Below are 23,715 nucleotides of genomic sequence, written 5' to 3' on the forward strand. Positions count from 1 at the left end.
ACAAAGTGGGCTGGAAAGAAAACCTGCAGGCAGAAACAGAATCGCACAATTTTAAGAACATAGTTTAAAACTCAGGAATCCCCCCAAAGACCACTAGAAACATGGGAAAACAGCCAAAACCATGCTTTTATTTTAATTTAGCAAACAAATGTGAAAAATACAAGTTCAATTGAATACATAATCCTGGCTGTTTTATGATTTAATGTTTTATGTTGCTTAATTTAGCCAGAAATGAAGATGAAGGAGGGGGTGACTGTCACAGATGAATAGTTTAAGAGGAGTGTAAGATGAGACCATTTTCTGCATTTACATGATGTAAATCTTGTTGAGGAAAGGACACAGCTAACAGACTTGGAATTAAGATATCATGTGTGTTTAATGTTTAAAATCATACTCCTTAAATAGTTTTACAAGTTCAGTTTACAGGATAAACAATTTTTAACATTCCAGGGCACGCAACAAACCAGATTTTTAGTGTGAGAAAGACAAATGTTTGTATTGCTTTTATGTATTTCATTTATATAGATTTTCTCTTTTTGTTACCTTAAATAACAGCTCCTTCTTACCGTAGAGACCTAGTAAATATGTTTCATCTTTTAATAGTATTCCAAGATATACTTAAAAATCCTGGCATTTCTATACAATAAAAACATGCCTTGCACTTTATAATCCAAGCTTACTTCAGGTGGGGGAAAAAAAAATAAAAAGTAACATTAAATGGAACAATTCCTTTAATAAAATGCAAGTGTAGCCTCATTCATACTGGTAAGGAATCTGATCTACTGACTTCCTGGACTGTTGTATGCCCACAATAGATATTTTAACTCTGGAATTCACTATCCCCACCTTCACCTCTCAGAACACATCCTCATACGTGTGGTAATAACCCAAGTGGCACAGCCGAATCTGCAGCACAGAAGACTGTTACGGACAGCACTGAATTTGTATTGTATGTCCCTACTACAGGCCCAGCAGCAGCACACGGGGATCCTCTACTGCAGCTTTGATCTTGCGTAGGAAGGTCACTGCCTCTCTGCCATCAATGAGGCGATGGTCATATGTCAAAGCAACATACATCATAGGCCGGATTTCAACCTGAAAATTAAACAAACGAGATCAGTCACAAAAAAAGGTGTCAAAGTAAAATTAAAATGAGAAAAAAAATAAAAATAAAAAGGATATACAGATTTAACGTGGTTCATGTTAGTCTGTTTTGAGATTGTCAATTTTCCAATGACCTGCAGGTCCAAAGTACATAGAAACTTTATAGAAGGTTTTATGCATGGATTGACCGATCTTCAATTCACAACATTTTGCGATGTGTATATAATTCTCTACAAGCATTTAGAAATGTATTTACTGGGTATTCTTATACAGTGAGCAGTCCAAGATGGTTCTTGGGTACCTATATCTGCACTCATGTTCTTCACCACCCCAAACCACTTGTCTTGGCAAGCTTCAATCAAAAACTAATGGAAAATGACATTGTTTATACCAGACATGTCAAACACTACCATTGGTGGGCCGCTTAGAATGCCATATGAGCGTCATCGGGCCACACTGTAACAAATACTATTATACTATTACACAAAGTTACTGTAGCTTTCTTTCCAATACTGAAAACTTTAAAAAAAATGTAACACTTAAAGTTTAAAGAAAAGCAATTTATTTCCATACACCAGCGTACAATTAAGAGTCTTAGCCTCTTAGCTAGGTCCTTATATTATTATATTACATTCATTGCTTATATAGGAGTCTTACAGTGTGAGATCTATTTCTTTTGTCGCGACACTTGGCATCTCTTGTTAGTAACCAGTTCGTCAATATCAGGCTTGAAATCTTGTGCAGCTGCAACTTTTATCAGGGATGAAAGGTGCTCGACAGTAAGTCTTGAGCAATGTGGGGGTTTGGTAGCTTTCATTAACAAAAACAATTGCTCACAAAGGTAAGTGCTTCTGAACATAGACAGTACTCTCGATGCCAACTTACAGATCTGCACATATGAGGGTGGCAGGTAAGCATACAAGCCTGGCACACCAACTTAATTGTATTTTGCCTTCAGAATAGAATCTGACTGCAATTCAATCAGTTCCATTTGGATAATCTCAGGCGCATTCTCAACGTTGTAAGAGAACAGCGCAAAGTCCTGTTCATGTGAACTGAAATCACAAAAACGCCCACTGAATTCATTGTTCAGTAATTCAAGTTGGGGAACAAATCCTCCAAAAATCTAATTTTACTTACTAAGTTTACTTCAAAGTTTATAGAAGAATAAGTCAAAATGCAAAAAGCCACCTGACCTACACTAATTTTACAAACTCAAAACTAAAAATATGTTAACAAACAACTCACCAACTTCTCGTGTCCACTTCAGATCTTCAGCTGTAGCCTGCACTGTTTGTTACAATACTAGCACAAAATTACATAAAACTAGAGCAAAAAAACATGAAAATACATGAGCTATTACAACTCGTGATGGTCAGTTCTGCCCAGTGGCCAGTCTCAGCAGCCCAGCCAGTAGTGTAGCCTAGCAGGGGCGGCCGTGGGCAGCGAAAGAATCGGTGGCCCCTTCGCCTGCCAATGTCAATATGGTATCTTATGCACGGCGGATGGCCACGTCCGTTGCGGACACTGCATAGCCGCCTCGTGCTCATGACACGCTTCTATATGCGCGTGTCCGTAACTTGAAAACCAAGTGGCGGCCCATGATATTCTCATTATGGCAGAACGTTATAATACTACATATAGCTTACTGCTCCAACTCTAGCGACATTAGTAAATACAGCGTACTAATTAACAAGAAACACAATGTTTTTCGGCCACATTGCCGTCAGCTGTGTTATTTTCTCTTTCCGTTTTATATTCAATATATATTGGCGTGGCGGCCCTGTGCAGGTGCACAATTTGCACATGCCTAAGGCCGCCCCTGCTGCAGCCTAGCACTTCAGTTGTGACGTTGCGGCTCATTAATTTTGGTCAAGGCTCGCCCCTATACTAGCAGATGACGTTTCCGGTACCGTAATGCCATGGGAAAACGCGCTTCTGTCAGAAGGCAGATGTAAGAAAAGTCAATAAGTAACGGCGAAGATGCAGAATGATTCAATCACAAATGATAGTAATCACTTTGTACAAGTTCAGTGCTAACTAGGATCTGTCATGCGGGCCACACAGATTTCATGCAATGGTTTTTCATGTCCACACCTGCTTTGATTGTCGTTCAATACCACAATGCACAGACATGTTTGTGCTACATGTATTTTCATGCATTCTTACGTGCGACTCTTTTAATGACACATTTTACCTTTTCGTTCGCAAGTTTGGTATGTAATGTGTTTTTATCAAAAAAGTGTTTTTTTTTTATTATTTTACTTCTTAATTAGGTACCTGTTGGAATCATAGATATTTTGAAGTAACAAACAAATAGCAGTAGTAAGGGGGTCAATGTTTGCTGTCGTCGACCCCCAAATTTTTTTATTGAAACTATCGACTCCTAAAAAGTTCAAATCGACCACTTTGGGAACTCTTGATCTAAACAGACCTCAGTAAAATGTGCAAACTTATCACATAACCTGTAAGGAAATTCTTTAAAAATTACTTACTTTACCACTAATAGCCACTGGTCTGTCAAAGATGCCATGCATGCCCAAGATAGCAGACTGGGGAGGATTAATAATGGGAGTTCCAAAGAGAGACCCAAATACCCCTCCATTGCTTATAGTAAAGGTCCCACCATCCATGTCTTCAACTGCTAGTTCATTCTTGCGAGCCTAGAAACATATCACCATTACACATTGTGCTTAATGAACAAAGTTCATTGTATATTATACTTTTACTGCAAAGACACATCATAAAATTAAGAGGTGTACAGTTTAGATGGTCATACCTTTTCTCCAAGTTCATTAATAGTTCTTTCAATATCCACGAAGTTCATAGTCTCAACACCACGAATAACTGGAACCACAAGACCCTGTCACCAACAGGAAATAATACTCCAGTTTCTGCTTCATACAAGGATTTGATGAATAGTGTCATAAATGATGATGGAATTAAAGAAATGCTCATTCCAGGATATATTGAAATATTAAACAAAACATCAAAAAAGAATGCTGCTGAATTACAGAACACACTTCATTTACCTTTGGAGTAGCTACTGCCACACTGATATCCACATAGTCCCTATATACAATTTCTTTGGTTGTGTCATCAATAACTGAAACAATGGAAAAGAAAAAAAAGTGTACAATCCAAAGCATTTACAGATTTTTTTTTAGGTTTTTTACAGTGTTCAAGGATCCTACATCTCTTCAGACAACCACACAATGGATCTTTCTGTCCTCTTGTAAAACAGATATTCGCTATACCTTTTTGATCAACAACTTAAAACATAAGTGCCCCAAAAAACATCCCCCTTCCCTCCCTTACACAAGTGTTCATAAAAAATGATTTCCTTTTCTTTAAATTGATTACTAAAATGTTAAAAAGTAAAATGTTGGAAAGAAGTCTTACCAGCATTGACAGCAGGCTGGTCCTGCAGAGCATATGCTGCAGCTTTTACAAAGGCAGACATAAATCCAAGCTTGATGTTGTGCTTCTTAAGGAAGACGTCTTTGTGCTTGTTTCTCATTTCGTGAATGTTACTGTAAAAGAATTAAGACATTTACCTATCAAAACCTCCAGACAATGAAACCAGAAAAGTGAAAAGCCATTTTTATCCACAAAAAGATATTCTCAGTCCAACAGCACAGTACATTGTCATGAGAGGCTTGAATAAACTACAGTACACCTTGACAGAACAAACTGAATGGTGGAGTAGTAGGGACAGATAATCTACCACAATATCTTACAACCATCTGTAATTAAGTGTGTTTAAGCTGGGCTGCAGGTGAACAGGTTGGTAAACACCATTCAGTCAGGAGTGTGCTGCTACTGAGGACCTGCTAAAAGGAAAGATCAGCGAGAGTGTGGTTACAGTTTTACATCCACACCTGCACCCAGTGATGCCCAAGGCAAACATGAGGAACAATTCTTAAAAGTGTAAGAAATTCTCCCACACCTCTGAATTTACCCTCAGGTGTCTGACCCTGACATAAGCTGCATGTTATTACCCTTTGATAACTGAGCTTTGACAGCATTTTAACAAAGCATCTGTCTATGACAGTTTTAGACCTTTTAGAAACAGAATGAGGGGTTAGGAGAACGCGCTGATACAGAAAGAAAAGCTAAAACTGAAGAACACCACTAATAGGACACACCATTAAGAATAAGCATTACTTGGGCTAATTTTGCAAGCTGCCATTATCCCACAGCATAATTAGTGAGTACAGCTACATTAGAAATACTGTCTGCATATTTTACAACATTTAAACAAATTACATTATGTATTAAAATATAAAAAACACTGAAAGATATTATTGGTTTTCATTTAAATACTTACCATTACATTTTACGCTATCATCATAAAATGCATGGACCACACTCAAAAATATTTTAGATACATATATCTCTAGTTTAGGCATCCTGAAGATATGAAACCCAAGTGCGAAGTGCGATTCGAAACCCATCTATCCAGTATATCCTGAAGCTCTTACCACTCCCACCCAACAAGCACACGCTAGGTTTGAATTGTTTACTGTTTCTACAATCATTCTTTTTGCACCATGCTGATTTTTAGTTAATATGGTTGCATGCATCTTTTTAATTAAATAATTTATTTATTTGCTAAAATTCACTGTCACAACTGCACATTCGGGAGGATGCAGATTATACTGTACCAGCAGTATCATGCAAATGTAAAACTGCACACACTTTCTACTGTTTATACAAAATGGGAGAATATCAGAGTATCATATCATATAAAGTACAGCACTCATTCTTCTTGTAACAGCAAATTGCAGTTTTCTCAGATGCAGTGTTGCTTCTGGGTAACAAGGATGTTTGTTGCTGCAAAGTAATTTTTGTGTCAGATCAAGTTAAAGGTGGATGTAGCTGATATTAAAGACCATATTAATAAAGCAACAGTTCCAGGGAGATAAAAAATGGCCCTGTCTGTAACTCTGCAAATAATCTACACAACGTCACGTAGAGGATGCTGTGGTCTTGATGCAAATTAAGTACTGACTGCTAAGCAGCACATGAGCCACAAATTGATTACTGCCAACCAGCCAGGCCACATTATCTCCACTTTAAAGTACAGTAGTGGCAATATTGAGCTATGGGGGTACTTTCAGCAGCATAGACTAATATCATGTAATATCATGCAATTCGTTCCATCTTATATGGAGTACACAAGCTCCTGCTCAGTAAAGGAAAGGCTTTGTTATATTAATTATTTCAACAAAAGTAAAGACTGGCTTTACCTGTAAGACAGATCAGCAATAAAATGTTTCATTAGAATCTGCAATATGAATTCATTTGGGGGGGGGCACATTTTATAATAATCAAATTAATAATTCAGACATATTAAATACAGGAAACCATAAGCTTTGTGATATTTAAATATGTAAAAAAACGATTTTCTTCTATTGAAGAAAAATTTGATCGTTTAGTACCATAAAATTTAGATAACACCACAGTACCACCGATGCACATGTCCAAAGTCACGTAAGGCCAGTTTGAAATACAAAGGCCTCTGGTAATGTTAGAGGACTGTCAAAAAAGAATTCATACATAAAGCTACTTAAACAGATAGCTTGTGAGGGCAGAAGTTGGTAACCATGAGTCTGTAAAAACGTAATTTGTTATAAATAACACTTCACCAAAAATAATGAAAGACGAAACAAAATAGGAAATAATCATGGCAAGAGTGACTGCATATTCCAATTAATATTCTTGCCAATGCATACTGTGTAGCGAAGGGAGAATCATCTTTTATAAATAAATCTTAATTGTAGATGTTATAGTAATGAAATATATTAAGACAAGTTTTCTCCAGATAATACAAATTTTCCCCTATTTTCCCATTCAAATTTTTGTTTTCCTGCCTGTAAGTGTATTTAACTTCTAGGGTTACCTTGCTAACGGCATTAGAGTCTCCCAAGACAAATGCACTCAGAGAAAACAGAGAAGAAGTGATAAAAATCTTCACTTATAAAGCCTATGCAAACCTTATTGCCTTGTCATAAAAGCCTGTTCCATTTCAGCATGTCTCACAGTCATCTGGTTATTCTCAGAGGAGCTTCTACAGAGCCCAAGCCATCTAATACAACTCCTTCCCTTAGTCTCCAGAAAAAAAGCCATCTTTGGGAGACCTTCCTTTACCAAATCAATGAAAACAGAATTATATGACCAAGAGAACATCTAAATAGCTGTAAGATGACACCTTCATTAGCTCCTGAAAGAAATTCTCAAAGTGTTGCCTCTTTTGCTGGAAAATGTAAAATGCACACATAAATTAATAAAGATTGTTTTACCAATCTTATCATTGTTTCATAGGCATTATGTGAAAATATTTATTTTTGTCAAAGAAAATATACAGTTTCATAAGGATAAATACAATCCCAGTGGATCTGCTAAAATTTAGCTTTAGACGTATACATATATATTTACAAAACATTGTTTAAAATCTTTTCATTTAAATCATTATTTCACTTTCTTTTAAAAATAAACAGGAAGGTCAGTAATTTAGGAAAAGTATCTTAATCCAGTTGTGATGTACATATTTTTATTCCAATTGTGTCATGAACAGCTTTTCACCTTCAGCAGGAAATTCTTTATAGTTTAGTTAAGATGTATCAAAATCATATATAATCAAATAAAATGTAAAGAGAATGATTTAAGGGATAAATTAGGAAAATATTTTTTGCATAAACAATCTTTAAGATATCCATATTCCACCTAAATCAAACTATGTTATGCAGAATATTTCTTTATTTACTTGTGGTAAAGCCCACAAGTAAATATCATACAATGAATAATGGGTGTAGAAGTCATGAAAAAGAAATGCATTGGTCTTTCATTTTGTAACATCACAAGACAGCGAATTTCTTCTGAAAACCTGTGTGCCACTCAAAGCATCAAAACAGAAAAAAGACGTATTCTAAATCGCATAATATGCACACAATTCACCTGATTGTGTTTGTGAGTCTGGTACCCCCTTACGTAGAGATAAAGACCATAGGCTATGTTTCAGTACAAACGATTCCCTTGGCAAAATATATTAAGTGACTGCACCATTCTGCACTTTATTAGGGAAGAGCCCATAAAAGGAGTTTGGGGTTTTGGCAAAGGTATGTCAGGCTGCTCCCCATGGTCGGTTTACACAGTGACACTTTCACTTGGGGCAAAATTTTGTTCCCTGGGGCATTTAATTAGTGGTCACACTTTATTCCCTCCCAAGGCTGCTCCAGGTATCTCAGCTAGTCTACTATGCTTAAGATCACAGTTAATATCTGAATGTATAGCTCTTGGCAAGTTATTTAATCTGTTTGTGCTCCATATACAAGAATGCATACTTAAAAGGTGTGAAAAGGCAGTGTTATAAAAAACACCTAATTCAAATTTTCTTGCAACATCAAGGAGTGGAAGTGGTAAAAACTAAAAATTGTCTTTCACCTAGTTTGATTTCTAGCCACAAAGTTGTGCTAACATTTCTAAAATTTTCTTTTTCCAGCTGTTAGGGAAATAATCTAAAAAAAAAATCAGTATGTCAACTACAATATTTAATGAAGATAATGAAACAGGAGAAGGTTATTATTTGTTAAGTCAAGTGTTTAACAGTAATGCTAAATTACCCTTTTTTCTTTTTTTACTAAACATCTACAGTTTAAATGATAATACAACATTCTCCTGTAGGATATTAGGTATGATACAATTCATATGATATTCAAAGATGGTGAGGCTTCCAGTTCTATGAGCAGAAACACAGGCTCACCCCTATAGTCCAAAACAATGCTTCACAATATAGATAAGTCTGTTCAAGTGGTAGAAAGATTTTGCCAAACAGCATTTATAATTGTAGCTGTTAATATATTAATTATAGATTCACCCTTTTACAGAATATATAAACATAAAGCATGTATTTTTTTTTATATCTCCCAGGTAAAGATGTTCATCTGGTTAACATTCTACTAATGTCATTGTTTACTATTCAGTTTATGTAATATTACTGAGTTATGAACACAGCTAACAATGGTACAAAATTGCTGTTTGCTGTCCGAAAAATTCCATTGGGCAACCAAATGCTTTTTTATTTTTTTAGTTCTGAGAAATAATTCTAAATGACACTGACATTAAAAGTATAAGCAACATGGACATTTTTTTTCCTATTTTAAGAATACTTTTCTTATAGTTGACCGATATTTTTACAATAACATTCTAAGGTCTCAAGGTGGTAATATGTATTAGACTAAGCCATATGGAACAAAAGCCAGCTAATGAGGTTTCTTACTTTTATACAGCTCAGTGCCTCTTAAACTGCGACCTCTCAATTAGCTCTTTGATTGGCTAATTTATAACTCAGTTATTTAGGCTTCGAGCTATGCTTACCTTTTTCGTTTTCTATGGCATGTGTTTTTATCTTCTGAACAATTCATAAAAGTGTTGCTATTTAATTTTTTTAGGACAGCAGTAATGTAGGCTAAACAAATTCAGGGTTAAGAGTTAACACTTAAATAGTACAGGATCTCAAATGATCACAAAAAAAGCTTTGCATCAGTATAATAGTTTATTATACTGACAATGTTTTACTTTTGCTTATAATTTTCATTAGTGGATGTTTTGTAAATGTGACAATTTAAATAGGGATCTGAGCTGGGCCACTAGGATGATGTTCCAAAACAAGTAGTATTTTTAAAGCTTACTACGATTGATAACTAGTATTCCTCTCTGAATCGACCAAGCTTCAATAGATACAGTAGATTTACACACCCATACTGTAAAATTATACAGAATTAAAGAGATTTTTAATTAGTGTAGACTTTGCTACCACCTTGACAGCATTTAGGCTGACCTTGCACAAATCCAAATATTAAAATCATTTTTTAGTGTCATTATTTATGAGCTCTATTGGCCACTTCTCACCTCATATCAACTTCATTAAAAGTTGTCAACATGGCACAAGTGTTCTGAGCTTCTTTGAGCCTCTGTGCAATCCTTAGCCTCATTCTGTTCATTTTTACCTGAAACACAAATAATTATTATTAGACAAATAGACTGTCACCCTGCATAGTATGTAGACAATGTGGTTATCCATCTTAAAAAATATTTTGCATTATACCCATTTCTACTAAATGACTATATACTGTATTTAAAAATAGGACATTTTATTTCCTGGAAGAAAAGAGGTTTATTTTTTTCAAAGCAAGAAACAGAGTTTTAAGCCTGAGGTCTTGTGGTTAGTTTCAAAAATGAAATTAAGTTCTGCACTTGGGTAAAAAGAACAGCAGCTGGAAGGGTATGAAAGTGGATGGTGCAAAATCAGCCAGAGGTAGACCATATGTTAATATTAGCGTGTGGTAGCTGCCACTGCTGAACCATTTCTGCTTGTAGACCTCTCCTACAGGCCTAACCTACTTAATAAAAGAACTGGCCATGAGAAAATGATACATGTGTGTGCTCAAAATATATCTGATAATTAAACATTTTGGTACTCTGACACAACTATTTTCTGCACTATTCTGCCCAATGCAAGATATTTTCCTATTTGAAAACAAGAAAGCAGTCACCCTAAATCTACATTCCTGACCTCTGCCACAAGACAGGGGATTACACAGTAACTAGAAATAGGACAGTTCAAAATAACATAGTTTACAGCAATTTCTGCTACATCACTTTCACTACATGCTCAAAAAATAAAAGTTCAAACCAAGTTCAAATACATAGTTTTACATACTTTTATTTGTCAAGGTTGCAGCAGAGCTTGATTATACTGAAGAATGATAAAATAGCACATCACAGTGAAACAAGACCCCAGTATGGTATACAATGACAGTGGCAAAACAACTTGCCACACCAGCACCACTGTAACAGCTGGTACACCACCAGACTGGTGAGAGTTGACAGTATTGGGACTTCCTGATCCTTTTAAAGTAGCAAAACATGCCAAAGAGACTATACTAAAGCTCGCAACAACTATGGGCTACAAGATGGAATATAATCACACAAGGGAGACAGAAGCAAGGACACCAGAAGCTGCTAGGCACAACTCTAGCCTAGTGTCTCTTGAACATAAGGAAACCACCAGAGATGAGGAAGAGTGTAGAGTAGGAGTGCATGATTACCACTGTAATAAAATCTTACTTTTTATTTCTGAATAAATATTACTTCTGCAAAACCACTACTTAGTACCACTCACCATTCAAATATGTAAAACGTAGGAAAATGTTAAACATAAAATGTTAAATTGGGGTTCTGCCGGATTAAAAAAAAAAAAATGTTGCATACTACGTAAAATCAAAGTGCAGAGTAAAATATTACATGCTAGCAATACAAGCTTAACAAGTTAATGTAATTGCAACCTCATAGTTCTGTTGTACGGATATGTTATAGCACTACTGTACATGAAGCAATATATAACAAGCACGAGAGGTATTTAGATAGCAACACATAGTTCCATGCTGCTGCCATTGTGTGCCATTTATATAATGTGCTAGAATACACATTAAATAAAAAAAAAAAAACTGTCTAAATAATTTTCAAGGTCATTACAGGTGCCAGTCATAAAATGAGAATATCATGACAAAGCTGATTTATTTCAGTAATTCCATTCAAAAAGCAAAACTTGTATATTAGATTCATTCATTACACACAGACTGATGCATTTCAAATGTTTATTTCTTTTAATTTTGATGATAATAACTGACAACTAATGAAAGTCCCAAATTCAGTATCTCGGAAAATTAGAATATCAATTAAGACCAATGCAAAAAAAGGATTTTTTTTAGAAATGTTGGCCAACTGAAAGTTATGAACATAAAAAGTATGAGCATGTACAGCACTCAATATTTAGTTGGGGCTCCTTTGGCCTGGATTACTGCAGCAATGCGGCGTGGCATGGAGTCGATCAGTCTGTGGCACTGCTCAGGTGTTATGAGAGCCCATGTTGCTCTGATAGTGGCCTTCAGCTCTTCTGAATTGTTGGGTCTGGCGTATTGCATCTTCCTCTTCACAACACCCCATAGATTTTCTATGGGATTGAGGTCAGGCGTGTTTGCTGGCCAATCAAGAACAGGGATACCATGGTCCTTAAACCAGGTACTGGTAGCTTTGGCACTGTGTGCAGGTGCCAAGTCCTGTTGGAAAATGAAATCTGCATCTCCATAAAGTTTGTCAGCAGCAAAAAGCATGAACTGCTCTAAAACTTCCTGGTAGTCGGCTGCGTAGACCTTGGACCTCAGAAAACACAATGGACCAACACCCCAGCAGATGACATGGCACCCCAAGCCATCACTGACAGTGGAAACTTTACACTGGACTTCAAGCAACGTGGATTCTGTGCCTCTCCTCTCTTTGTTTCACAATCCTCTCCAGGGTGCGGTTATCCCTATTACTTGTACACTTTTTTCTACCACATCTTGTCCTTCCCTTCGCCTCTCTATTAATGTGCTTGGACACAGAGCTCTGTGAACAGCCAGCCTCTTTAGCAATGACCTTTCGTGTCTTGCCCTCCTTGTGCAAGGTGTCAATGGTCGTCTTTTGGACAACTGTCAAGTCAGCAGTCTTCCCCATGATTGTGTAGCCTACAGAACTAGACTGAGAGACCATTTAAAGGCTTTTGCAGGTGTTTTGAGGTGTGGCACCAGGTGTCTTCAAAATTGAACCTTTTCACAATATCCTAATTTTCCGAGATACTGAATTTGGGACTTTCATTAGTTGTCAGTTATAATCATCAAAATTAAAAGAAATAAACATTGAAATACATCAGTCTGTGTGTAATGAATGAATCTAATATACAAGTTTCACTTTTTGAATGAAATTACTGAAATAAATCAACTTTGTCATGATATTCTCATTTTATGACCGGCACCTGTATAAGCTTATAATCACAGTATTTGCTCGATTACTTACAAAACAGGAATACTAAGTGGAATCATAGTCGTAAATAACACACATTTGTGCGGCCCTATTGTAGAGTCAAGGGGACTGCTAGTGGCGAGTCCATGACTGGTAGGAGCTAAGAGTTACACAAATGGAAATGGGATGGCGAGGTACAAGAAGCCTCTGACATGATAATCACAAACTAACATCTAAAAGGCCACAAGGCTGTTTATTCCTTTACTGCTCGTTGGTGTTTTGAATGCTTCTTGTGCTTATCCCTCATTGTGGGTCTAATTTTTATATAATATGCAAACCTTTTTACATTAATTCATCTTCCCTGGTGTTATTCGGTGTTTGATACAACATATCCATTATCTTTCAAAATGTACATGTAATTATTAGCATAATTTAAAACTTACTATTCTGTAAATAGTATTAAGTATCTGATAACTATAAATATTTGCATGCTTATTACAAAGTATAAAATTAAATGTTACATATTAGTAGATAAAAAGTTATTAATTATCTTATTAGAGCTAAAGTATCTACTGTTTAAATAACCAAAATCCCACAGAGGCACTGAAAGGACTGGAAAAAAATATGTATGCAATAAAACCATGACTAGAATTAAGTAACCATAAGTTCAATGGAGTTTTACATTTCATTAATAATTAAGCTATATACAGTAATACCAAAATGATAAATACATAAGGAGTAAGGGGATGCCGAGCATCTTTAAAATGGTTACTCATAATCATACTGAAGAGGAAATACTACTTAAATGCACCCCTGGAAAAAAGGTAAGATAATACCCGTTCAGACAGGGCAGTGTGGTCTTGATTATTGTCTGCTCTGTGTGCTTCACTTGCTTCAAATCATTTCAATACACAGAAGTATGCATCCCAATGATAAATTATGAAATGCTTCAGTGATAAAATGTGATAAAAACATTACTTTTTAATATGAATTTTCCATAAGCCAATACTATGTACCTTGCTATCAAATCACACTTTCCAAACAAAATAACACATCTGAGAATGTCAGAGAAATATTGTCTATTAATATGGAACAAAATCAATAAAGGTTATAAACTGGCACTGGCAAATAAGGCTTTAACTTAAAGCTTCTGTATACTCTTGCAACAACCATAATGTTGAAATAATTTACCCTTTTACTTACCCTGTGCTCAGATCTTGCTCCTTTAACCGCACTGTCAAATGAAGGTGAGGGGGGAGCTTCTGTGGGTTTAACCGCTGAAACTAAATGGAAAATAATGAAGATAATTAGGTACATTTTAATTTTAAATGAGAATAAGCCAGACATAAGACCAAAAGATATTAAATACACATTTTTTATTTTAAACAAATAATTATTTCATTTGTATTTTTTTCTATTTTGTACATTATTATTTACAATAATAATCCTAGGTGTACTTTGTAATTACCAGGAAAACTGAAAACAAGTTTTATTACTACATAAAAATCAATTTATTTTAAGAGCTACAAAGATAAAATACTACTTATGTCATAAATGCCAGAGGGGTAAATGTATTGGGATGGTCTACCTGGTTTGGATGTAATAGCTTGACCAGATACTGGTGGAACAGGAGGCATAGTTGTGGGTATGGGACCAGGAGCAGCTGCAGCAGGTGGTGAAGTGGAAGGAGGGGGAGTAGGACCGTCTACCTTAGGAGCAGTAGCCTGCACACTGTCAGACACCTGAGCTTTTGTAGCTTTAGTAGCAGCAGCTAGAAATTGAAGAGAGGAAAACAAATTAGATATTTTTACAAAGCTGAGTGATGTTATGATTGTCTGTCTCTTTTCATAAAACACATAACTGCAGCTTCACTTCTTAATCTTGCTCTTTGCTGTTCAGGCAACTTGTTTTGTCGAGTTCAACACACTCTTTCTCTGCAATTCTTTTACACGTATCCTTTACTCAAATTTGATATCACCAATTGCTTAAACATGCTTGAAAACTTTCACCTGGATGCAAGTTTCTTCTTCTTTCGGCTGCTCCCATTAGGGGTTGCCACAGCGGATCATCTTCTTCCCTAGATTTCTGTCCTCGTTATCTTGTTCTGTTACAGCCATCATCTGCATGTCCTCTCTCACCACATCCATAAACCTCCTCTTAGGCCTTCCTCCTTTCCTCTTCCCTGGCAGCTCTATCCTTAGCATCCTTCTCCCAATATACCCAGCATCTCTCCTCTGCACATGTCCAAACCAACACAATCTCGCCTCTCTGACTTTGTCTCCCAACCATCCTACCTGAGCTGACCCTCTAATGTACTCATTTCTAATCCTATCCATCCTCGTCACACCAAGTGAAAATCTTAGCATCTTTAACTCTGCCACCTGCTTTCTGGTCAGTGCCACCATCTCCAACCTATATAACATAGCTGGTCTCACTACCGTCCTGTAGACATTCACCTTCACTCTTGCTGATACCCGTCTGTCACAAATCACTCCTGACACTCTTCTCCAACCATTCCACCCTGCCTGCACTCTCTAGGACAGTCAGATAATCATTTATAAAATTGAAAAAGAAAAATATCTAAGTTATAGTGTTTGTTTATTTGTTACCTTATGTATATAGCTTTTGGTATGATACTTCAAGAATTTTAATTATATTGATGTGTGGCATCTGTTGGAATGAAGAATGCAATCCATCTTACTACTTTCATGACATGCTAAACTAGATGCCCATTGCAACTGTCAATGCTGAATATATGAATATGGCACAATATGCTGGACAGTCAGAGATTGGCATATCTAATATAGACAAAGATGAAAGGAAATAAAATGGTTGATACAGGAAATATTTCTCTCACTGCAGTTCTCTGACAGTCACACAGAGGGACATAGCTGTTGACCAAAAAATTCTCAAACTTGGGTAAGAGGGGCCAGTGTACCCTCTTTATAGCTGTTAATAGAATCTTTCATTTTATTTATACTAGTATTCCTACTCACATTCTGCTACATTAATGAAGATCATCAGAATGTTTAATGGACTGAGATCAATACTCCTATCATTCTTTGCTTCCTTTATTTTTATTTTTTAAATTTTCCTTTATACAGTTACAGTTTGTCTTTAGCTGCAGCTATACAGTAAATGCTATAGGATTCTCAATAGCAGTGCCTATGTTTGGAAATTACCTTCTGTTGTAATGAAAAATACAACACGGACACTGCAATATAATACCCACAGAACCCAGCAGTGCTGTACTAAACTCTAGCTCCCAGGGTGCCCTGCAGGACTCTGTGGCTCCACAGCTATACAGGAGGGCTTCCCTCTAATGTCCCAGGGGAGGCACTGCCTTCACTGATGCTCTCTCCACCGGCCCTTCCATTCTGTTGCCATCCCTGGCAGGTAATGGCCGCAGCCGCCCGTCACAATAAATACATAAACACACACACACACACACACACACACACACACACACAGATATATAGATACACATACACAAAATCACATTTATTTTAATTACAGCTTTAAGCCCTTATTTACAAACTAGAACTCAAATGTAAACCACAGTGGTGAAACTAATGTCATCTTAATTTTTTATGATTTTGGGTAAAGTAAACTTATTATCCTGATGTTTGCTAGGCTACTAACAGGAAATGCTTTTCTGTATCTAACTATCTTGACTTAGAGACCACAGTGTCTCTGTTCACTTAGAAGACACTGTTTCCTGCTGCAACCCATTTCAAAACCAAGGCTGTGGTCTCCCAGTCTGTACTTGGTAAAGCCCTGCTTCTTTCTCACATTTCTAATACTGAAAAACTTTGTTCTTCTAGTGGTTTAACAAAGTGCTTCACTTTCCTTGTAATATGGGCAGTAACTCTGATTGATAACTGGATGAACCTAACAGACTGATTTCAGACACTTTTCGGGACCTTTATCTTTAGATTACACTCTTCTTGCTGTACGTCTTGGGCTTACATACAGTATCTTGAAACTGTAGTGATCTAGGGACATTAATGCATTTGTATATATATCTCTACTATGGTGTCCGTATCACCGTAATTTGCCTCATGACTGTTAAAACAAACTAAAGTTATAACAAATATACTACACCAGACTGTTTTTGCATATTTAATGTAAATGTAATATAAATGTTTTGAATTCTGTTATATCCCTATAACCTACCAGTAAATTACAACGGCAGGTCTAACAAACAGATTTTTTGCACTTTCTAAAGACATTGTCATGTTTTTCAACTAGTCAAAAGTATTAATTCTTTTAACATATTTTCACTGCTTATTAAACCAAACAAGCTTCATTATAAAGTATTTAATCTTCCTAACCACTTTCTTTTGTTTTGTCTGGGAATGCTTCCTGGTGATAGCAAGTTAAAAGCCTGTACTACCAACAGCTTGTTCACACAGAAGCTACCCAATGCAGTGCATGTTCTCAAACCTGCAAATGACTGTTGCAGACAATCACATTGAGTGCAGATATAAGAACAAGTTCAAAGGGAATAAAAACATGAAATTCTCATCAAAAATGAAAAGAAGAATTCTCTCTTATAACGGCTAATGCATATGTGTGATATAAGGCATCGAGCAGTGTCAAGCATTACTGCAATTCTGTTCACAAAATGTAGGAGAGAAGTGCCAGATAGAAGTAAATCAATGGTCAGTGAACTTAATTCTGAGATTTCAACTAAAAGCAAAGGCTGCAGGTCTCGCATTTTATCATGTAACCATCCGTTTTACAAAGTGATGTGAACTTTTTGTTGATGGAGAAATCAAAAAACAGGCATTGTTGGATGGTATAAAAAACAAATTGGAAAAGATGCCTGTTATTCAGTACTAGCAGTCATCCAGAAATAAATTTTAATGGAGAAGTATGAGAAGATCCATGGATCGCAAAGGCCAATTGACAGCATCTCTGTGCTCAGTCTGACTGCTCTAAAGTTTTCAGAAATGGCTTTTCCATGCTTACTTAGAAGAAATACACATGAGCCTCAGATGGCTATTCATTCTACTGCTCAACGCTTTAATTTAAAAACACAGAAAAGGAGGAAATATGATTATTTTGTTTAAGTGTAAAACAAAAACAGGACACAATGTTCTCAAACCTGCTTAGCATAGTTTAAGGTCAAGTGCACAGAAGGAACTGCACCAGAAAGGCACAAGTCCATCATAGGGCCTTACTCATGCACACAAAGACCAATGCAGAATCTCAAAATAAATTATGCTAAACTAAAAATCACAAAGACACTGCTTGTAAACTCCACACAGGCAGTAAATCAGTGCAAGATTTAAGCACAGGATAAACACTGAGCACTAATATTAAATTAATTAAAAACTCCACTTTATTGTAAAATGTAAATACGAAAAGTCCATACTTTTTTCCCACTTCACTTTGCTACCTCACCTCACTAAATAACAGAACTCTTCCCATACATTTTTAAAAAGTGGTCACATTTGCTGCTGTCAGGATATATTGGACCAATCACTGTGTATTATGACTGTTATTCACCTCCAAAGCTAAAACAAAATGATTAGTGACAAACATTTGTCAAAGTATAAGCTACTACAATAAACTCACAAAAGATTTAAATAACTCACCTCCTTTCCTAAGTGTGAAAAGTGGAGTTCCTCCCTCAACTTTACCGCCATCAGGGACCAGGAGGGCTTCAATGACACCAGCAGCAGGAGATGGCACTTGAACTGACGTCTGAAAGTAAAAGACTGGCTAATTTCTATTGGAGGACACTTAAGGCTTTCTCAGTTACAATATCACCCAAAATGGTTTCAAAATATAACCTCTCACCTAGTGAAGGTGGGGAGTGTACTGTACAGGTTTTGTTTTCTAGAAACCACGTTAACATGCCCACTTCAGAGATGGGCAAGATGTTACACAGGAAAAAATACAAAGCTACTCCACTCTAAAAAGAGGTTGAATTACTTTGTAGATAATTGTAAAGAAAAGCCAAGCAAAATGACACCTTTTATTGGCTAACTAAAAAGATTACAATAGGCAAGCTTTCGAGGCAACTCAGGCCCCTTCTTCAGGCAAGATGTAATTGAAATGAAAAAATTCTAGTAAATAACACAACACTTTACTAAAATGCAAAATTTTAAGATATGAAACATTCTTTTAAAACCAACTCTGTCAGTATTTAAAAAGATGTTACATTACAAAATTGTGCTGCCTTAAAAATAAAAAATTGGCATAAATGTGCCAGGTAAAAATCAAACTGTTGGGAGATGTATGGCACAATGTAGCTTTTAAATTAATTTTTAATATTTTTTAAATATGCAATTTAACTATTATTGCAGTAAAATACCTTTTAATTAAATTAAAATCACAAACATGGATTTCCACAATTAAAAATTATTTTTATACTACATTTGTGGTAAGGAAATAGGATTAGATCTTACTTCATCTCCTAAACTAAATGACAGCAACGTTCAATATTTTAAAATATTAAATTAAAATGCATTTACAATTTGACAAATACAAATTTAAAAAGGCGGCATGGTGGCACAGTGGTAGTGCTGCTGCCTCACAGGAAGGAGACCAGGGATCGCTTCCCGGGTCCTCCCTGCGTGGAGTTTGCATGTTCTCCCGTGTCTGCGTGGGTTTCCTCCTACAGTCCAAAGACATGCAGGTTAGGTGCTCTGGCGATCCTAAAATGTCCCTAGTGTGTGCTTGGTGTGTGGGTGTGTGTGTGCCCTGCGGTGAGCTGGCACCCTGTCCAGGATTTGTTCTTGCCTTGCACCCGTGTTGGCTGGGATTGGCTCCAGCAGACCTCTGTGACCCTGTGATAGGATATAGCGGGTTGGATAATGACTGACTGACTGATTGACAAATTTAAAAAGTTGTACAGAGTGAGAGAGCATCAAATCAGGCATATTAATGGACACATTTTTGAAGCAGAAATGCAAACCAAAAGACTACATTTATTTGTCACAGAAATCACTCAATGACCTTATGAGCATCAAAATGTTTGAAGACCTTTTCACACTTAATGTCAATGTCTTAATTACATTGTGCAAACCACTTGTCACATGCCAGTGACCCCACAAAGGTAATATTACTAATAAAACATTTACCTTGTCTGTTTCAATTTCACAAACTACCTCATCTTCAGCAACAGTGTCACCCACAGCTATAAAAAATACACATTTTTGTAAATAATAAACAATACAATGCCATTTTTAGCAAAACATTACTGATACCAAATCTGATACATTATTGATACCATATCATACAGATCTCACAACGGAAATCTGGGATAGGGGTTTACAGAGAAGGCTCATGAAAGACATTCAAAGCGGAGGAGCAGTTTGGATTTACAAAAGACAAAAAGTAACAACTGATGCAGTATTTGCATTGAGACCACTCATTGAGAAGTAGTACATAAAGATTGTCCAGGATGTTTATGAGGCAATGAGGACTCTGGTAAAAAGTAGTGTCAGGGATTATACATGTTTATATGTATATAAAAAAAGCCTAATAGTGATCACTAACTTTATAAGCTCCCTGTATTATCAAAATAACTGAATTTAAACGTGTGAGCTCTGTAAAGTCAGTGGTTTCCTGGCTTAATTTTGTTAAAATAAACTGAAATGGAATATCTGAAAAGTCAAAAATGCAACAGCACATCAAACAGTAAAACTTTTAGGAAAATTTAACTGCTTAGTACCTTAACCTCGTTAGCATTACTCGCTGTAAAAAAACCGTGCTAAAGGCATTAATCTTGAATTTCACTCAAGCAACTGTACAGATGTGTCTTGCATAAGCGTTAGCACCAAGAATCATTTGGATTGTAAAAGTATTGTCAGTGCTGGTGTCCATTGAAGAAATTGTCTGAGTGTAGGTTTTCACTAATTATGAAATATCTGCACTTTGCCAACAATGAAGACTTTGATGAGAACACCCAAACTGAAGAAAATTTGGGAGACATAAAAGGCTATTTTAGCAATATTTCAGAGGGGTTACATTCTGGAATGTGATGTCAGTATTGATGAAGTCTCATGGCTTACAAGGACAGACTGTCATGGATATAGTACACTGTATCAAAGAGAGCCAGATTTGGCATAAAAGTTTTATGAGCTTTGTGAATCTAAAATAGGATACGTTTGGAATTCAGTTCTGTGAACAGGGAAAGGAACCATGTTTGATCCGAAATACAATCAGAACAGCATTACGATGTCATCAGTGCTGACTTTGACAAATGCTTTGCTGGATCAAGTTTACTGTGTAACCATGGACAATTTTTATACTTTGTCAGAGCTTTTTCAAAATCTTGCTGCAAAGAAAGACTGACGCATATGGAACTGTATGTCCCAACTGTTGTGGCACGCCTGAGGACTTTGGCAGAGCTAAATTACAGCACGGTGTGCTAGTATCTTGGCAAAAAGGTAAAGTGCTTGTGCTGAAATGGAAAGACAAGAAAGATATTTGTATTCTTTGCACTGTACATAATGCAGCTATGGTCACTGTACAGGCAAAAGGCAACAAGCAGTTTAGGAAGTCTTAAGCTGTGGTCAACTACAATAGCACGATGGGCAGTGTAGATCAAGTGGATCAAGAATTTACTTTCTATCCTGTATTGCAGAGGCAACAAAAGAAGTACTCCAAAAAGATATTTCACCATCTGGTGGAACAATGTAATTAGAATGCATTCGTCTTGTATAAACAAAAAGCTGGTGAAACTGTAGCTCATGCAAACTTTACATACCAGCTTGTAGAACAAATCATTGCTGCACATCCACTGTATTCATTTGTGCTAAAGAGATGTGGTCAACCTACCGAGCACATTGTGGATACAATCTAGAGTGCCTTATTGGTAGACATTTTATTGATTAAATAATACAGTTGACAGAACTTGTTATATCTGACAAACCATTGGTCTTGGCCCATTTTCTAGGTGTGACTTAGAAGTGCAAAATCTGCTACAGAAGAAATCACAGAATCCTTTTTTGCAAGCCTACAGACAGTGCACGTAGAGAGAGGGTAGAGCATATTTCCTTGACAAATCTATAAATGGATATTTTCAACCTTGTACTGATGCTGTTTGACAGTGACTATAAATGAAAATTACTCTGAATTACAGAGTATCAGAGACTCCAGCACCCACCCAAAGGTCTGCAATGTAGGATGGAGGACACTGGAATCTGAGTGCTTAAACTATTCAATGCATGCGTTGTTTTCAAAATGATAGACAAAGCCATGTATCTAAGTACTGTTCCAATATATATTACATTACTCTTGATTAGAATCTTTGTATATGAACATTTCTTCACAACAAAATATGCTCCATATGTATTTTCAACATCTGGCTATTAAAAAACTTTAAAACCTTCAATGTGAAGTATAACCTTGGAAAAGAAATAAAAAAAAAAAAAAAAACTAATTTACCACAGAATAAAAACAGAAACTCAAATAACTACATAAGGGCTAAAATAAAATGGTACCTTTCTCCCACCTGACATCTCCCTCTGTTACCGACTCTGCAAATGCAGGAGTGTTGACTGTGATCATATCATTTCCTGAAAGAAATAGCAAGCAGCTCAGGCTAAACATCACAATTGAAACTATAAAAGAAAAATGTGAGTAATAAAAACATCTACTTTTTAGTTACCAGTGAATGTAAAGATAACTTTAAGATAGTGTTACCAATACTTACTATAGATAACAGATGTACGGAAATACCTTATCTGAAACACACTTGACCTTTTCTCAGATTTCCTAAATAGAGAGAAATAAATAAAATATATTAATAAACAACCAAGGAAGATTTAAGCACACATCTGCATGTAAGACATTAATTAACATATGCATAATAAAACAATTCAGCATTAACTCTGTGTTGGTGTTATGGTATACTATCAGCTGTCTGTGATGCTATAAAGCAGAATGAGGCACAGTAACAAGTATGATTTGAAAAATATATTAATTGAAATGAAAAGGAACAGTAGCAGAAAGGACAGAGAATCGGTTCACATTTCAGCATATATTTGATATTAATAGCTTGAACTGAATGTGTACAGTTTCTTTTCCTTTTCTTTATTTATTTTTTTTTAAACACAAAATATTTCTTTATTATTAATATAGCATTCTCATACCCACTTAACCCAGTTCAGTTGCATGGGAAAATAAAATGTCCAGCAGAGCTAAATCAAATAAAAGTGTCTGTGCATATTATATACTGCATATACATACATAAACACACACATTATACATCCACCTTAATACAAGAAGTTTGCTTTATGCAACAAAGCCGATAGCAAAATTTTAAGACCACAGTTGGATGTAAATTGGGACAACTTTGTAGAGGAGAGCAAGGGTTGAGAGTATAGCCGTGTGTATGAGGACTCCGTCTCTGTTTAATGTTGTATACACCATTACGTCCTGTAAACAATAAAACTGAACAATTGTCATACACACAGAGGTTTCAAGGGTAATGTCTAAAACTAAGAGATATTGAGGAACAAAGATATAATGGAGAAGTACTTTTATTTAGGCTGGTTGTGCTCACATCTTTTAACCAATCAGAGTATGATATGTGAAGATTAATCAGCACTGTTATGTAAATTCACTTATCAATATGTATGAGCTTCTGCCTTCATTCTGACCATGCTGTAACAGACTGCTTTTGAAGAATGCTCCCTCTCTCTAAGGCATTTTGCCGAGAAGTAATTAAAAGATACAACAAACAGCTTTTTCTCCTACCTGATTACTGATTTGCCCTGTTAGAGGATAAGTTGCTTTCTTTAATTA

The 23,715-nt window shown here is 36.0% G+C and overlaps 1 protein-coding gene across 1 annotated transcript in view; it reads right to left on the reverse strand.

Moving 5' to 3' along the window:
• Positions 1–351: 351 nt before the first annotated feature.
• dlst (dihydrolipoamide S-succinyltransferase) overlaps positions 352–23,715 on the reverse strand; it is a 34,630-nt gene continuing 11,266 nt past the window's right edge. The window contains exons 4-15 of the mRNA XM_039742260.1: positions 22,622–22,683; positions 22,410–22,484; positions 20,043–20,098; positions 18,552–18,660; positions 14,537–14,719; positions 14,152–14,231; positions 10,018–10,115; positions 4,507–4,637; positions 4,137–4,210; positions 3,884–3,967; positions 3,600–3,767; positions 352–1,095 (exon numbers count right to left, since the gene is read on the reverse strand). Coding sequence (XP_039598194.1) covers positions 961–1,095; positions 3,600–3,767; positions 3,884–3,967; positions 4,137–4,210; positions 4,507–4,637; positions 10,018–10,115; positions 14,152–14,231; positions 14,537–14,719; positions 18,552–18,660; positions 20,043–20,098; positions 22,410–22,484; positions 22,622–22,683 — 1,255 coding nt within the window. The 3' untranslated portion in view covers positions 352–960. The remainder of the gene's footprint in view (positions 1,096–3,599; positions 3,768–3,883; positions 3,968–4,136; positions 4,211–4,506; positions 4,638–10,017; positions 10,116–14,151; positions 14,232–14,536; positions 14,720–18,551; positions 18,661–20,042; positions 20,099–22,409; positions 22,485–22,621; positions 22,684–23,715) is intronic.

Source organism: Polypterus senegalus, chromosome 18 (assembly GCF_016835505.1).
Source record: "Polypterus senegalus isolate Bchr_013 chromosome 18, ASM1683550v1, whole genome shotgun sequence".
In the NCBI taxonomy this organism is placed as follows: domain Eukaryota; kingdom Metazoa; phylum Chordata; class Cladistia; order Polypteriformes; family Polypteridae; genus Polypterus; species Polypterus senegalus.